Source organism: Chenopodium album, chromosome 7, assembly GCF_948465745.1.
Source record: "Chenopodium album chromosome 7, dcCheAlbu1.1, whole genome shotgun sequence".
Classification (NCBI taxonomy): domain Eukaryota; kingdom Viridiplantae; phylum Streptophyta; class Magnoliopsida; order Caryophyllales; family Amaranthaceae; genus Chenopodium; species Chenopodium album.
In genome coordinates, this window is record NC_137840.1 from 76,977,801 (window position 1) to 76,995,567 (window position 17,767).

At 34.9% G+C, this 17,767-nt stretch overlaps 4 protein-coding genes across 5 annotated transcripts; 1 reads left to right on the forward strand and 3 right to left on the reverse strand.

Annotated features, from left to right (window-relative positions):
* Positions 1–286: 286 nt before the first annotated feature.
* LOC145638660 (WAT1-related protein At3g30340-like) lies at positions 287–2,293 on the reverse strand. The gene is made up of 6 exons (XM_081689652.1): positions 2,112–2,293; positions 1,943–2,011; positions 1,697–1,813; positions 1,205–1,619; positions 776–927; positions 287–463 (listed from the first exon to the last, which is right to left on the reverse strand). Exons 1-6 carry the CDS (start codon positions 2,291–2,293, stop codon positions 292–294), a joined length of 1,107 nt encoding a protein of 368 aa, XP_081545778.1. The 3' UTR covers positions 287–291.
* Positions 2,294–4,030: 1,737 nt separating this feature from the next.
* On the reverse strand, positions 4,031–5,878 carry LOC145638662 (uncharacterized protein C594.04c-like). The gene is made up of 3 exons (XM_081689653.1): positions 5,513–5,878; positions 5,049–5,312; positions 4,031–4,753 (listed from the first exon to the last, which is right to left on the reverse strand). The coding sequence occupies exons 1-3, from the start codon at positions 5,750–5,752 to the stop codon at positions 4,271–4,273; spliced, it is 987 nt and encodes a 328-aa protein (XP_081545779.1). The 5' UTR covers positions 5,753–5,878; the 3' UTR covers positions 4,031–4,270.
* A 3,949-nt stretch (positions 5,879–9,827) lies between these two features.
* LOC145638663 (GCN5-related N-acetyltransferase 10, chloroplastic-like) lies at positions 9,828–12,874 on the reverse strand. 2 transcript variants are annotated; one of them, XM_081689654.1, is made up of 5 exons: positions 12,238–12,870; positions 11,793–11,845; positions 10,845–11,042; positions 10,312–10,548; positions 9,828–10,197 (listed from the first exon to the last, which is right to left on the reverse strand). In XM_081689654.1, the coding sequence occupies exons 1-4, from the start codon at positions 12,688–12,690 to the stop codon at positions 10,335–10,337; spliced, it is 918 nt and encodes a 305-aa protein (XP_081545780.1). In that variant the 5' UTR covers positions 12,691–12,870; the 3' UTR covers positions 9,828–10,197; positions 10,312–10,334. The 2 variants fall into 2 exon arrangements, with proteins under 2 accessions (XP_081545780.1, XP_081545781.1); XM_081689655.1 differs by lacking the exon at positions 9,828–10,197 and having other exon boundaries at positions 10,429–10,565; positions 12,238–12,874.
* Positions 12,875–14,153: 1,279 nt separating this feature from the next.
* Positions 14,154–17,686, forward strand: LOC145639712 (stromal 70 kDa heat shock-related protein, chloroplastic-like). The gene is made up of 8 exons (XM_081691034.1): positions 14,154–15,016; positions 15,115–15,367; positions 15,491–15,570; positions 15,671–15,813; positions 15,908–16,006; positions 16,094–16,283; positions 16,377–16,775; positions 16,996–17,686. The coding sequence occupies exons 1-8, from the start codon at positions 14,483–14,485 to the stop codon at positions 17,392–17,394; spliced, it is 2,097 nt and encodes a 698-aa protein (XP_081547160.1). The 5' UTR covers positions 14,154–14,482; the 3' UTR covers positions 17,395–17,686.
* Positions 17,687–17,767: the final 81 nt, after the last annotated feature.

Sequence of the window (17,767 nt, forward strand, 5' to 3'; positions counted from 1 at the left end):
AAAATTTGTTTTTGTTTTTCACTAGAGTTAAACATTTTAATACAATATATGTTGCTCATAATATTATAAAGATACAAATTGATATCTATGATGGATAGCATTTCTGGAAGAACATCTTGAAAATTCATATTAATTTAAATAATTGAAAATAGTAAGCAGTGACAAAGGTCCATAGTATGCCAAAGCTGGATATTTCAAAGTGAGTATTCTTTAATTAGACCAAAAATCTCACATAGGTTTAAATGAGAGAAGTTTTATATAAATTCCAGAGCATAGATGAGTGAAACCAAACTAAGAGGAGCATCCAGAACTGGTGACATGAATAATGTCAATTGCAGTTGCAGAACTTTCATTGCATTGCACTGCCTCAGCTGGCTTGATTAAGTTTTCTTGTGATGCTTCTCTGCTTTTACCCCACAGAAGAATATAGAGACCACAAATCGTCAGAATTGATCCTATAACACTGTTAACATCCCAGAAAGCAGAGGGGAATGAGTACTATTGATTAAATACTTTTTTTTAAAAAATAAAATAAGTAAAACAAAAAGGAAATTTTGAATTTATACAATATTCCCCGTCTGAAATTCTCAGTTAGAAAAATAGTAAAAGAAAAATCTTTTTGTACATGATAACTAGCTTTGAATAGTCAAATAAAGCACTCGGTTTCTACCTTTGTTCCCCTTGTTAAATATGACATTAACTCCTAGTAATGGATATTAGGAATAAAGAAGTATTAGTATTAGGGAAATTCAGAAACAAAATGAAAGAAACAAACCTTCCAAGGTAAATTTGTTCATGAAAGAAGGCTAAATCCATTAATAATATATATATCTGTATTGAAGGGATGAATGCTGATGTGAAGACTGGGCCCCTCTGTTCAACACACCAGGATATCCCAGCATAGCATAGCCCTGATCCTAAAACTCCCTGCAATTTGCACAATAATGATTTATCTTGCTCAAAATTCTCGTAGAAGTAAAAACTTCCTACCCGATATGATGTCTTTGGTTCTACAAAATGCATAAAGGCGGTTTCTAAAAATACATTAAGTCATCCCTGTTATAACAATTAGTCTAGCCTTCGATAGTGCTTTACTATTTTCAAATATTTAAATGTAAAAAAGAACAATATTTTGATTCAAAAACTAGTAGATTACAATTCACTAGTTTACCACATTAAGAAAAGAAGGTCAAACCATACTTACAGCAGCAAGGACAGTAAAGATCTGCAGCTTTCCAGTAAAAATCCATACGGACATATTCCTGTTGATGGCAAAGCATAAGATTGCTGACTGAACAGCCCCAAAAGCAGACATCAACGCAGTGCTTGTATACTTGCATGGATATCTTTTGCCAATGCTTGATTGTATAAGGAACCAGCCAGACCAGCATAAGATGCTGAGCACAAGGAAAATCGATCCAAGGATCCATCTATGCTTGTCGTCAATCTTACCAAACATACTCAAGTTATTAGCATTGTATAGTGAAGTCCTTGAGTGTGTTGCTTTGTTAAGTGGAATCCCTCTGTACAGGATCATTAAAAGAACTCCCCCGATGCAGATAATTGAACCCAACACTTTAGCTATCTTGCCAGTGCTTTTAAAGTTCACACTTTCTTGCCTGAGAAAAGCTGAAAAAAGTTACGTAACTTTCCTTTCAGCAAATTCCTACTAGACAGTAAAATTAAGAGTTCCTACCCTAGTAGTACAGCTAAAAGGAAAGTGAAGACAGGAGTCATGTTGGAGAAGGCAGTGGCAAAGGCAGCAGATGTGCATTGGATTCCAAGAAGAAACAGATACTGGGTGAGTGTTGCCCTGTAAACATCTTATTCTTTTCAATTATGTTTCTTCATTTGAGTTGCAAGCTCGAAGAAAAAACACAATGGTACATTGAAGGAAAAACAGAAGCAAAAATTAGTATTTGAACATAATTTTCTTACTCACCCAATTAAAGCACTGATGAAGAGATAGCATAAGATTGGAGTTGTGAGCTTAACATTTAGACCTCTTCTCCTGCAACAACAATCAAGAATTCAAGACATTAATTCCCTGCACCTTGTTATTTGTTCTGTTATGTTCTTTTATGAATCAAGAATTATGCTCACACAAATACCTTTCATGGAAGTAGGCAATAGGCATCAGAAAAATTGCAGCAGTGGTTAGTCGATATGTTACTATAACTAAATGACTCTTTCCCTCATCAAGGATCTTTTTAAATAAAAGGTTTAAAACAGCCATCACAAAGTAAATAATCAGTATGACAACAACAGGCTTCCATTTCTGACATCTTACCATCTGGAAGTTTATGCTTTCTTTTTTGTCAATTGTTTTTTACTACGACAAAAGGCTTGAGCAGACTGATCTACATGCAGTGGTATATAAGCACATACAAATGAAAGGATAAACATGGTTAAACTGATAGTGTCACATCATTTGCTTTTCTACTAAAAAATTCTTTATATACACTTTTATTATCATTTGCTTGCCTTTGTGCTGATTCTCCAGAGTCCAGACAGACCACACAGTTGAAAATCAGACCAAAGATTGTCAACGTCACTCATGTTCGTCAATCCAGTTACTGCACAGGTGATCATGCTTTTCGGCTGGCACTCTACAATTACCAGAAGTTAAGTAATTTTCTTCATTGCCATTTTAAATACGATGCAAAACAAGGCATATTCTTATTTTGAACAGAATCTAATTCTTATTACAAGACAACAGAATGAGTTGCAGCCTCATGCTGAATGAGTCACTGAACAATATGTCATATCATATAACACATTGGTCAGCCAGTACACAGCACTCATACAGCATTAACATCAACTAAGAATTTATGTGTAAAATAGTTACTATGGTAAAAGGATTTATTACTTGTACTTTTTCTGCCTTAAAGAATTTATTGCCCATTTATAGTCATGAACATGGCAAATAGACATAACCTTTTGCAAAAGTCAAATATGACATATCTACGAAGGAGAAAATTTTCTAGTGTATAGACTGTAGAGGCTGTTGAAAGAAACAGAGAAGGTTCGACAGATGAGAGAATTTACCCCTTGATGGATAGGAATGAGCAACTAAAAAAAGATATATTTTAATCTTAGTTCTTTGTAGAACAGTAATAAAGCTAACTCAAAGTTACCAGCACTTTGAATGGCTACCCCAGGAATAGATCTTTCTAATACTGTAGTTGATTTTGTTGTCTGATTCAAGTTATAGCCATTGAACAACTAGATGGCCTCTAAAAGTGTAATACAGTAAAACAAGAGCAGATCAGTCTAATCAAATGCTGAGCATTTGCTGAAATGCATATTTGAGAACGAAGATGACAAGCGTGTTATAAGAGAGCTTCAATAATTTCATAGGGATGCTGGCTGCATGATGTTCAGATAAACTCCTGCTCAGTTATGCTGTATGACACAAATGATTTCCTATGTTGAAGATTTGATTAGATATGACATCGCTTATATTTTATTCAGTAGGAAACTGCATGCACAAAATTTTCGAAGAACTCTTTAATTTGTTGGTCTAAAGGTGACCATCTATATAATTTCCAAATAAATCCATCAATCCCTCTCAAGTCCTTGCTGATGAAGTTTAATCCACTGCACACTAGGTTCCCCAGAGCATCTTATACTATAATCTAACACTTACTTTCTCCTGATGCTTCTTCATCGGCTGACTCAAAAGGCCAATCAGGCTCACATCAGTAATAGTTATAGAAGTCGCTCAAGTACAGATCTATACTGTAGAAATATACCACAATTTTGCAGCATTGACCTACATTAGTTTCTTGTACAAAGCTAAATAGGATCCCATAATAAATGACACATGGTCAGTGGAATCAATAAGGAAATTAAGACTGATCAGGCATGCAGTATTGTGGAATGAAATTAAAAGTAAATCCTAGATCTAGTGGCTGTTAGACTTACCCCTAACTAATCAGACTATCTTGTATAGATTTAGCACACTTTAAGTATTAGTGTGAAAGTGTACAGCTGGTACTAGAAAGATAGGATTTTGCATTTTTGTTCAGCACTTAATGGACAAATCGAGATACGAAGAAAACTCAATTGATCTATACAATTGCATACATTAGATTGGTAAGACAGGAGGAAAAATCTAAGGAAAAAACCTTAAAAAAACACACAAGCTAAGGAACTCTTTTTATCAAATAAGCAACATTCATGAATCATTATATAACTCAGAAAGAGCCAAAGAGGGATAGGAACACACAATTACAAAGTGAAACTTCGAGGGAATCCAATAAGGATACTAATTGGTCTTATCTTTTGTCTCTTCAAGGGATGATGACTTGAACCATGGGATCCAAACTGAGGTGGTCTTTTGGTATTGTCGGTATGCTTCAGCTCTGAAGGGTTGCTTAAGCATTCTCTCCTCAACCAGAGCAGTCACATAAGCTAAGCACAAGGTATTAACAAAGGCTCCTACGAATATCCACCCTTGTCCAAGGCTCCATGCAAAGATACCAAGTCCCCACCACCACAGCTGCTCCCCAAAGTAGTTTGGATGCCGCGAGTACTTCCACAAGCCATCCTCCAAAGTGGGTAAGATCGGCTTCCCAGAAGCCTTCAACTCCGCATTTTTGGTGGAAAACTCGTGGAGCTGAGTGTCAGCATAGTAAGCAACAACTATACCAGCCAAGCACACAGCAATGGCTACAATATCCCAAATGCTCCATGGTGCTTCAACAGTGTGTATGGTGTAGTAGGGCAAGGTTAATCCCATCAAAAAAATCTGTAATACATATAGAAATTTCTTGGTCTTAGTCTCCTATAGGTCCCTATAAAGAGAGCTGAACCTTAACTCTTCTAAAGAAGCATACATTGCTTTCAAATCTACTGCATTTAACAACAAAATCATACTTGCACATTTTCCTTAAGATCATACAACTGAAATAGAATCACGTAAAATTCGGCCTCGAATCATAGGATCAACTTGAACATACATATTTTTGCATCAGAACAACTTAATCTTTGTATAAACATCTTAAAAGTAAATCAAAAAATACATGGAAAAGTAAGAAATATACCTGCTGGGCAAAATAGATGGCAAAAAAGGAGACCCACCACCAATTTTTGCCATACTGTTGGCGCATATCAGTGAAACGCCAGTCCTCCCTAGCACCCCATTGCCAATTTTCGCGGCGAAAATAGTTATGAGAAAGCCTTAAACTCCATAGAAATGTCAACATTATAACAATTCTGGACCTCCACATATTATAAGTTGCTATTGGGTGAATTGCATAGTAGTAAGCTAGCAGCAATGGAATCACTGTCCAATATGGATCAATCATCTGCACCCAAAATCAAACCCCACAAAAAAATTCAAAAAACAAGTACATTTCCCTAAAATTTGTATAATTTAACCAAATTTCACACCCTTAAACATCTTATACTCACAAATAACATAATATAAACAAACCCCAGAATCAAAGTTCAACAATTCTTTCAAAATAACTACTAAAATTCAAAAGGGAAGAAGTTGTGATCATACCCAGTGGCTGGATTGGAGATGACCAATAGCCCAGAACATGACATTGATGTTGAAGAAGAAGAAGACATTGGCAAGGAGAAAAGGGTGTTGGTAGCACCATGACCAAAGGGAGGAGAGAGAATGCTCAGAATCAGAGTAATGGTTGAGGAAATACATGTAGAAGAAAATGGAAGGAAGAGGGGCTAAGAATGCTATGATTGCATTTTTAAGGTTGCTATGGTTGCTTTTAGTTTTACCCATATTTGATAAATTATGGTTTTAAATTTGGGGAATTGTTGTGAAATTGGTGGGTTTTTCTGGGTTTGTGAGAATAAGGGGATGATGAGAAATTGGGAATTTGGAGGGTTTTTGGAGTGACAAAAAGAGGTTTGTTGAGAGGGGTTTATATAACTCCATGAAAATGATCACTTGTGAAGTTGTGAGTTGTGAGAAGTGAGATGTTGAAAAATCAAATTTAATTGATTGTTTTTTTGCCACTCTTTTCTACATTGCTTGCATAAAGTGCACATCCTTATTTTGTACTCCGTAGTAGATATTAAGGGGTTGTTTGGCAATCGACGGTTGGTTGTTGGCTTGTTTGACTAGCTGGAAGTATTAGCTGTATGAGTTGGCTTTTTAAGTTATTGTGTTAAGCTGACTGTTTTCAAAAGTGTTTGGTAAAATTATTAATGATTGTTAGCTGTTTATTAGTGATAAAGTGGACCAACAAGCCAAAAGCCAATAAAAAAAGCTACTCTTATTAGCTTTTGGCGGAAAAGCTAGCTTAAAAGCCAACAAAAAAGCCAACTATCAAACATATTTTTTGGCTGTTTGACCAAACTTAAAAGCCAAAAGCTAGGCAAAAAGCCAATTGCCAAACAACCCCTAAGTGTAGGTTCCACTATGACTTTAATGCTCTATTACGGAGTAAAGGTGTCAAAATCATATCCGACCCGACTTAATTTGAAGTTGATACGAAAAATATCCAATTCAGATTTAGACTCGTATGGGCACATTAATTCAATATGACTCAACTTTAAAAATTAATCCGATCCGACTCAATCGGACCTGGACCTCACTAGACCCGATCCGATCATCCGAATTGACACCTCTATTAGATGCTTTCTTCATTCCTTATTAATTGTCTTACTAATATATTTTAGTTAAATATAATTTTAGAGTGTGTATTGTTTATCTGAACTTATTTTATTATACCTAATTGAGTTTGACATCACAAATTATTGATTCATACTATTAAACTTGACAGCATAGACTAGATAAGTAACATAAAGTTGGAATGTAACTATCTTAGCAAAGTCAACATGCATTTATATTTCTAACAACTAACATTTTTAATATGTAACATCATCATACAGTTATACTTTGTACATACAATTCTAGTATATGTACACGGTCCATATATTTAGAAATTCGATTTTGGCTCTTATGACAATATGATTAGCTACTCTAAATCTTCTAATAGCTAAATGATTGTTCTTATTTAGACTTATAATATACAGTAGTAATTATGATGGAGCAATTAACTGATACTAGCTAGCTAGATAACTTATTCTAATATCAAGCAAAGATAAGCTAATTAATGAATTAAAACACTACTATAAGATTAGAACCATTTATATTGCCCTTTCATTTGCTTTGTTAATTAGTTGTTTAAAATTTCAGCTTTATAGGCCTTGATTAACTAACTTAACAAGACGGCGCAAAGCATCTCCATTGATTTTGTTGCATTTAACTTTATTCTAATCTCTAAATTTACAAATGTTTTCTCCACTCCTTAAGGGAGTTAATTAAAAAAACTTTGAGCCGAAATGAATCCAAATCAATCATTGCTTATATCATGCAAATCCATTATTTAGAGGTGTCACAAAATTTTAAAACATATTGGATTTACATACATTGATTTATTTTAATGTGTCTTTTGTAAAACTAATGTGAAAGTAATTTTTTTTAAAATAAATAATTTTAGTTAAAAGGGCTAACTCAACCAAAAAGTGAACCCTGATGGTTGAACCCCTCAACCCCTGGATCGATTTATATACTTTATCAAAAAGTTATTGAAGTGCAAATCATTGTAACTAAACCCCCAGTTGATATTTCCTAAAAAAAAAAAAACCATTTGATGTTAATTTTAAGACATATGGCAGAGAAAAATGTATAACAAAAAATTAATTGATCCTCCAAAAACATAGCCGAGGTAAATAACATATACAAAATACTTGATAGATGCAAATTAAGACGTTTACTTTGGAAGAAGATTATTTTTAGTAAAGAGAAAAGGAAAGTGATAGTATTGGGTTTATAAAAGTGAAATGGATAATGATGATTAGCATCATGTTTAAGGAAGAAAGTAGTGTGGCTAATCATAAATGTTTAAGTATCTCTTATGTACTAACCACCATGCGCCGAATTTGGGTGATTCCCGCCTTTTTTAAGTGAGCTTTATTTTTTTCTTCAAGTCGCCAACCCAATTTCATTCATGTGGGCTGTTGGCCCTCCGCAATCCACGCTTCAATCTTCTTCTATTTTTACAGCGTTACACCCTTCCTACCTTAGGGGACCAGTTGTTGCACCAATGCACCATACCTTAGCGTCTATGCGCCTTTCGACTATGGGCGGCCTTAATTAACTTCAGTCGTGTTTTTTTTTTTTTTTTTTTTTGAAAGGTCATATGTTTTTTAAATAGAGTTACACTCGGCAGATGATATAGATGAGATTTGATATATGGTTTGACTATCACCTCTTAGATACTATTTAATTTGATATATAATTGACATCTGCTATTCAATTTCATAAGAGAAAAATTAAATGAAACTCGATTATGCATTTTTTCAAACTTAGTCTTGAGCTCTTGACAGGTTGAATTTAAAATTGAGGTAGCTCGGCTTGATTCTTAACTCTTGTAACTAACCGGGCCGGGGTCAAGTAATGTCTCGAGTCTTAGAAATTTCGTGAAACGGTCTCACCCAAAACCCTCTTAAAAAATATATATATGACTTATTATTTTTCTAGTCTTTACGCTAAGTTGATAAGATAATAAAAAAGAACCTTCCTTTGTCCTATTGGTGTGAAACTTTTATAACATGAAAGCATGCAATAATCAAATGGAGTCATCGTGATGCTTCTTGTAAAGGAATCAAAATCATATGCAAAAGTAAAAAAAAAAAATGTAAAGTTGAATGGACGCAAGTAATCATAGTAAATTAGAGATTATTGTATCAATTTAGCGCATGCTTGCTTGACAACCCATAAATATGTTGGCTATACAATCTTTTTACTATTTCAATTTCTTTTTTTTTTTTTTTTTTTTTTTATAATCATTTTCATAATTGATTAGCGGCCTTAATCTTCAAAATTACTTATGTCAAAAAAAAAAAAAAAAATCTTCAAAATTACCGCAGTTAAATACAGAGAACAAAAACTATCACTAAACTAGTTAAAATTTTACATTAATAAGTCACGAGTATAATTCAATATGAACAGAGGACTACTATTTATCTTAGTACGGAGTAAGAAATAAGTACGAGTAGCATTTTTGAATGTTCGGAAAAAAAAAAAAAAGTCGTCACAACTCACAAGTAATCTTAAGTTAACCATCAAGCTAAGGAGGGAAGAGGCATGTTGAGGTTGGGACCATAGTAGGAAATATTTGTAGCACGTGTGGAAGTCGTCGGCCATTACAAAGAATAAAATGCAAATGAGTGTGATGATTATAAAGCAGATATTATAGCTAATCTTGTAATTAGTTGTAGCAGATCATCTGATGTTCTTTGCTAATTACATGTGTGATTCTGGGTTGTTTGCATGTGTTTGTTGAAAGAAAGCTATGTCAAAGCTCCGGGTTTTGCTCTCTCTATGTTTTTCTTATAATTGCTTTCAGATTTTTTGCATATTAATCTGATATAGTCTCTTAATCTGTAAAAGTGTTAAACTATATTTTTTAGATTACTTTTAAGAACATGATCAAAAGTAGAACCGAATGATTGTAGATCATGATTTGTTATCTTGACTATTTTGTGTATAAGCAGCTGTAAAAATAAAGTCTCAATAATCTGTTTTTGTGATTGTTCAAGAAACAGTGAGTACATGAGTGTACTATCATTGCTAGGCTCGAGGCCTTATTTCTTCGATTTAAAAGATTTTTCATACAAAGGTAGGATTACTATTAACCTTCCCAAAAAAAATGAAGAGTTTTAAAAAATAAAAAAGATAAATACAAGTAACACTTTCTTCGGCCTATATTGAAAAGACTAACTAATACCTATATTGTCTCCAATCTTTGTGTATCTACATACTAAATACATTTGCACAGTTCATATTTGCCACCTTGACCATATTATATAAGAAAATACATAATCACGTAATATCTTGAAAATAGCAAGTTTTTGCATTAATAAGCGTGAAAGTCAACTGTGTAGATTAAGAAGGTATGAAGAAAGTGTTTATTAAATGTACATCATAATAAGCCAAGTAGTTTTTGAAGGATGGGATTTAACATTGGAAATAGGAGTATACATGTAATTGCAATTTCCATTTGGCCGATTTGGGTAATACTTTGCTCCAAGAAAATTTGGGTAAAGGAGGTCATGTTGTTCACATAACATGATCTTGAGCATCTCCAAATAAATAAAGAACATTGCTTATCTTCTTTACCCAAAGTCCATCATCCTTCAATCAACAAGGCATCCCTACAAAATTCAAGCAAAGGGCCTTTAATTTAAGTACAAGTAGTAAAGATTACTAGACCCTTTTAATTAATTTAAGCATTGTGTATAAGGCTGTGCATGTGCTGATGTACTTACAGGGAGAAGAACAATTACGAACACTAGCAGCATCTTTTGATCATGAGAATTCGACGTTTTCTCCCAATCCAAGTAACCCAAATAGGGTCTGTGGACACCAGTCTATATCCAGCATTGGTGTACAACGAACGAGCACCCCAATCATCCTCATATGCTCTTAGCACAAGATATTCATGCCCCCATAACACTGCTGTTACCTCACAGGCTTTCAGCAGAGCAGTTGCTACTTTCTGCCTCCTGAAAATATATATATGCTATAAACCTGTTAGTAACTCTGTACTCATATAAGTGTCTGATACTTAACAGGTTAAACATTTGCTTAAATCAAATAGTTATGATTACATATCTAAAATTGGCCCTTGAGCAGTTGTCAACAAGATTTAATTAGCTTTTTAACACAGGGATTTCGGTGCTTCTGTAATTAAGAATATATTACTTTCGTGTACTGTATTGTTCATAGTTAGGAGTGTCACTGAGAGATGAAGCTCAATTCAAGGTGTTTTAAAACAAACATAGAAGTGTAAGACAAAAACCTGAAGTTATTGGAAACGGCAATTCCTGAAACATAGAGATACTCTGGAGCTCCTTGGAGGTGTTGCATCACGTCGTTGTCTCTTAATACAGTGACATCAACTACACCTACAAGTTGCTGTTGAACTTGTTCTGCCTGAGAATTCATCGAAGTATCCCTATCATACTCCTTTGCGGGCTCTGCCACCAGACATGCATACCTGTTTTTATTTTCTTATCATTAAAATAAGAAATATATTCATATACAACTAGCAGTTACATGTCCAACAAGAACTCTCAGGACAAACACTGCGGTCAGGGTGTCGCTGTGGCCCCTGTGGTTCAGTGTTTAAGGGAAGGCCTTATAGCCTGTGTATCCAACCTATCAGGCGGCCTGGTTTTGTTTACAAGTGAGGCTATGAGACTAGGCGTGACCATGGGTTTTGGTTTGATCCTGTAGCATCAGCCTCAAGCACTACACCAAAAGTTCGATCATTGGTTTTGGTTTGAATGTTACAGAACGCCTTGTGAGAAAAGAAAGATAAGTGTCAAAATCCACCCGCCCCCCCCCCCCCCCTCCCCTCTTTTTACATAGCTCGTGAATCCAAAAATAGGCCTAGTGACATAAAAATTATAAATTATTAGGTGCACTTGAGACCATGTGCTTTTGGAGTTTCAGATAACGTATAACAATAGTTCAAGGGAAGTATAAATGGTTTATCATTACAATTTTATTTTTTTTTTCCTGAATTGATGTCACTATGTTACCTAGAAACATATACTCGTAAGTTGTAACCTCTACAATTTTATGCATGACGATTGTGATTAGCTGTTTGATTGTGCAACTGCAAAGAAACTTAGTTAAGTTACCAAAATTGTATGCTGAATGCATCCACAATTAATTTCCAACTGCATCTAGACTAAGCAATGATTCAATTCTTTAGTTGTTTGTATTAGGATGAAGAAATTACCTGTCCGGAGGAGAGTTGCGTAATCTATAATTAAGTCCAGCAAGAACTTCAGCCTGACAGGATGAATAACTATATACATTAACATCATTTCATCATATTATACGCCAATTTACCCTGTTATTAATCATTGATTAATAAGTTTGACTAATTAATCAAATTTTAAATTATGGTTATCATACAACTCCTAAACAATGCAATGTCATAACAAAACGTCACATTTTACATTTCCCACTAAAGCTACGTATAATACTTTTTAAAAACCGAATTCCCTAAATGATCAATAACATTGAACAACGTGTGATTTTTAGTTATACAGTATAGACAAACCCACGTGACATGTGCACGTTGGAGGAGAGTCTCACCACATACAAACCCATTAGTTTTCACGTGTAAGTTATAATCGCAAAATTAAATTAAAATTAAAATAAAAATTAAAGAAGGGTACCTGAAAGAAACTAAAGAACCAATCATCAAAGAAAAGAGAAGGAACATGAAAAGCTTCAGCTTGAACTTGAGCAACCATCTTCATTTCAGTCTTATCCTCTTTCATCCTCCTCACTTTCCAACCATATTCTTTCACCAAATAATCAATCTCTTTACTTTCATCAAACCCTTCATTTTTTCTGATTTCAATATCAGCCGTCTGATCAATCATCATCCCCAGTTCTTCATCTGTACTAGGTGGACGCTGCTGTACCAGAGCACTGCTGTTGCTGTTATCACTACTACTAATACATGCTACTTTTAATAACCCACCTCTAATAATACATTTATTTTTATGTATTAGTACTAATGATTTTGTAATTACAACTGGTTTAAATGACTTGGATTCACCAGAAATTGAGAGTGTTCTGGAAATGTTGAGTATTTGATGGTTAGCTTGTAAATTAGCCATCATAATCTATGTATTTGTAATGATATTATATATGTACACTTTTTATGTGACATATACAGTTTCTGTATCTAGAATTAATTAGAGCATGAATTTTTTTTTTTGGAGAATTTTGGTGTCTCAAATGTTGGATTGTTGGGTTTGTTAATGGAATGTGAAAGAGTGTAAAAAAAAAAAAGGAAAAAAAAAAAGAGGAGAAAAATGAGATTAGGCATAAGTGGTAGTGAAGAGGGCATAGAACATGGAAATGACAGGTGGGAGAAGTGTAGCCTAACACTTGGTATACCTTAGAGTTGAGGTTTAGATTTTGTACTAGTGGATGTGCATGGAGGCATGGGTACATACTTCATACTCCACATACCAAATTAGCAATGCCTAATGTGACAAAATTGTATATACTTTGTATAAAATATAAATATAAATAAAGTTAATACAGGTTATATTAGCTGATTTAACTAGATGAACAATTATTAGTTGTTTAGTGTATTTTATAGTCAAAAAGTTAATTTTTAATAAGCTAACTTGAAAAGTTTTTTATACAAGATTTTTTGAGTTTAAAAAGCTCTTTTAATAAGTATTTATCAAACATCCAAATTAACTTTTTAATTAAGATGGTGAAACCTCTTATAATGCTCAATAAGCTAAAAGCTTTTCAAAAATCTCTTTACCAAACAAGGCCTAAGACTTTTTTCAGATGATTTGAATTGTGCTTTTTTTATTTTTTATGTTAGAGTATCTCTTTATCATAATGTGGAAGATGATTGTGTAGTGCAAGATATGAACATTATATGAATATATGTACCGTATTGAAGTTGTATCATACAGGGTACCAAGTAATTGCATGTACGTTATTATTATTATTATTATTTTGTTTGAACATATATAATACGTACTTGAAAGTTTGTTTCAATCACATATTTTTTTTTTTTGGGTACAGTAAATTAAAAAGGAAAAGGTAAATGAATTTCATTTTTCTCCAAGCCACCTGAAAGCTTTCAATTATCCACCTCTACCTACGTGGCTACGTAGTATAAAGATTCTTATTTCTTAGTAGGAAAACACGTTATAAACAAACTAAAAAGAAAAAAGGGTGTGAATCAATGTAATCTCAATTCAATTTCATCTCCATGTTTGTTACGGAGTGTTAGCAAATGGGTTATTAAAATAAGTTTTGGTCAATTTTCTTGGACCATAATTGGAATGATGATCCTATTAATTCAATTTGGGTCTATATTAGTTACGGATATATTAGTTACGGAAATATGAGTTAGTTTTATCAATTGAACACATAATCATAAAATCGACTCGAGAAAAAGGCCGAAAAGGGCCGCAACCCATGACACAATACCAAAAACAGCCAAAATCCAATTCTAGGTGCTTCCCCTTCAATTTCCTTTATCCAAAATGGCAAAATCCAACTTCTAATCACTCACAAACACTCTTGACTCATCCATCAACAGTCAACATCAGAAACTCATCATACATTCATTTACAAACCACATTTCCATCTTACAGAAAGTCCTGGACTTTACTAGAAAATTAAACCCACAAATTTTATAATATTAAAAAATCCAAATCCAACGATCACCAAACTCTTGCATCTCAATCCCACCCAATCCAACGGTGGAGATCAAAAGAGCCTTCTAGAATACTCTCCCTCCAAAACTTCCTTTTTATAACTTGATCATCTTTATCTCTCTCACCTAACCCATTAAAAAAAAAATTCAAAAAAAAAAAAATCAAAAAAACTTGATAAATTCTCTGTTTTTCAGATTTTCTGAAACTTGGTACAATAATCATGGCAACAACCTCAGCAGCAGCACAAATCAACATCCTAGGAAAAACCAGCAACAAAAACAACAGTAGTTTCCTAGGACAAAAACTCAGGAACAACAGAGTTTCAGTACTTGTTAGCTCCAAGAGAAGAAATGGGAATATTCCAGGACAATCTAGAAGGTCCGGTGGTTTACGAGTGGTGTGTGAGAAGGTGGTGGGGATTGACTTAGGGACGACAAACTCCGCAGTGGCAGCTATGGAAGGAGGACAACCAACAATCATAACTAATGTTGAAGGGCAGCGCACCACGCCTTCTGTGGTGGCTTACACCAAGGGTGGGGATCGCCTCGTGGGTCAGATTGCAAAGCGACAGGCGGTGGTTAACCCGGAGAACACGTTCTTTTCGGTTAAAAGGTTTGTAGGGAGGAAGATGGGAGAGGTTGATGAGGAGTCTAAGCAAGTTTCTTATAAAGTTGTCAAGGATGATAATGGGAATGTTAAGCTTGAGTGTCCTGCTATTGGCAAGCTGTTTTCTCCTGAGGAAATCTCTGCTCAGGTACTACTGATTCATTTTTCGGTTTTTTCGTATTAGTTGCATTGTTTTGAAATTAAATTACTGAATGAGATGCTGTGTATGTGAGAAAAATAATGCAGGTGTTGAGGAAGCTTGTGGAGGATGCATCAAGGTTCTTGAATGATAGTGTTAACAAGGCGGTGATCACTGTACCGGCTTATTTCAATGATTCTCAGAGGACTGCTACTAAGGATGCTGGTAGAATTGCTGGTTTAGATGTTCTGAGGATTATCAATGAACCTACTGCTGCTTCATTAGCATATGGATTTGAGAAGAAGAATAATGAGACGATTTTGGTTTTTGATCTTGGAGGTGGTACTTTTGATGTTTCGGGTAAGTTTCTCAAAGCAAATGACTCCGATTGTGAGAAATTCTATGCATTTATCAGCCTTCTGCAGTAAATTTGATGCAGTACATCAGATTGTCTTACATTGCAACTCTTTCTACCTTTTGCAGTTCTTGAGGTTGGAGATGGAGTTTTCGAGGTGTTATCAACATCAGGTGACACTCATTTGGGAGGCGATGACTTTGATAAGGTAGGAAACAAGGAATCGGCGCCTATTGATGTGTTAGCTTTAATTAGTTCTTTGATCTTGTGCAGTGAAATGATACAGTTGTTTGTAATTGCTGCTGCAGAGAATGGTAGATTGGCTAGCAGAAACTTTCAAGAAGAATGAGGGTATTGATCTTCGGAATGACAGACAAGCTCTTCAGCGCCTAACTGAGGCTGCTGAGAAGGCAAAGATTGAGCTTTCGACCTTAACTCAGACAAGCATTAGGCAAGTATTATAAGTGTATCATACTTTTACACAGGTTGTGCCTTTAGAAATCATTTCAGATTATACTAAGATCATCAATGGTGTGTTTTGACAGCTTACCTTTCATTACTGCAACACAAGACGGCCCAAAACATATTGACACAACCCTCACAAGAGCAAAGTTCGAAGAGTTATGTTCAGACTTGCTCGACAGGTATAATGTTCAGAAAACTAAAGTAATTATTTGCTCAACTTGTGTCACTTTGCTTTGATTACTAACAGGCTGCTTTAAATTATGCAGATTGAAGACACCCGTCGAAACTGCTTTAAAGGACGCACAACTATCGATTAAAGACATAGACGAAGTTATCCTTGTTGGTGGATCAACAAGGATACCAGCTGTACAGGATGTTGTGAAAAAGATGACAAGTAAAGACCCAAATTGCACTGTCAACCCTGATGAAGTAGTAGCCCTTGGTGCTGCTGTTCAGGTAAGTAGTTTTTCATTCAGTATTGAATTTACGAGTCTTTGGTGTAGGTTGTGGTTTAACTCTTCCTTCCCAAATGGCGGTCAATAATTTCAGGCTGGTGTGTTGGCTGGAGATGTAAGTGACATAGTTTTATTGGAAGTAACACCATTGTCTTTGGGGTTGGAGACACTTGGTGGTGTTATGACAAAGATCATTCCAAGAAACACGACACTGCCTACTTCCAAATCAGAAGTATTCTCAACTGCTGCAGATGGGCAGACAAGTGTAGAGATTAATGTACTTCAAGGAGAAAGAGAGTTTGTGAGGGATAACAAATCACTTGGAAGCTTTCGACTAGATGGGATACCTCCAGCTCCGCGTGGGGTACCCCAAATCGAAGTTAAGTTCGACATTGATGCCAATGGAATTCTTTCTGTCACCGCTGTTGACAAAGGAACTGGAAAGAAACAGGACATTACTATAACTGGTGCTAGCACTTTGCCTAAAGATGAGGTATGTTTTTGAGTCACTTCCTCTAATTATTTCATCACTTTTTTTGTACAGAGGCAAAAGTCCTTATTTGTGTTGAAATAGACATATATTTGATTTACATTTGAAAATAGAGTTGCTGGAAAATGACCTGACCTAAAAATAATTGGTTAGAACTATAAATATGGTTTTAAGCAGCAAAGCTGTTTGGAATGATATTAATGTGAATTAATGATTATTGCAGGTGGAAAAGATGGTTCAAGAGGCGGAGAAGTTCGCACAAGAGGATAAGGAGAAGAGAGATGCAATTGACACCAAAAACCAAGCTGATTCTGTAGTGTATCAAACCGAGAAGCAGCTGAAGGAGTTGGGAGAAAAAATTCCCGCAGCAGTAAAGGAGAAGGTTGAGATCAAACTAAAAGACCTTAAGGATGCTATGGAAGGTGGCATTACTCAGAAGATTAAGGATGCCATAGCTGCAGTAAACCAGGAAGTAATGCAGATGGGGCAATCTTTGTACAGTCAACCAGGAGCGGCTGGGGCAGGTCCTACAGCAGGAACACCCGCTGATTCGACTGAATCCACTGGAGCCAGTTCTGATGGTAATGGAGATGTCATAGATGCTGATTTTAGCGAAAGCTAGATAGCAAATGAGGAGGCTATCTTGCAAAGCATTTCCATTCAGCTCACTATATATACTGCAGCCTTACAAGTGTTCATTCGCCTGCTAACTTATGAGCCATCTTGGTATACCAATGACGTGCATAAGATTACAGGAGATCTTAGAAGTTATCTCAAAATCAAAAATATTTCTTGAGGAAATCCTTACTTGAGTTGTGTTGTACTTTATCAGTAGAATTAGGAGAACTTGTAAATTTTGGATGATTTGAAATAATGTTGTTCCGAAAGATAAAATGAAAAGGTTTATTTGAAAAGCTAGCAGAATTATAATTTTTTTTTTAATAATTGATGCCAAATGTTTCTACAGAAATCTTGCCAAAATTAATTTATTGCAC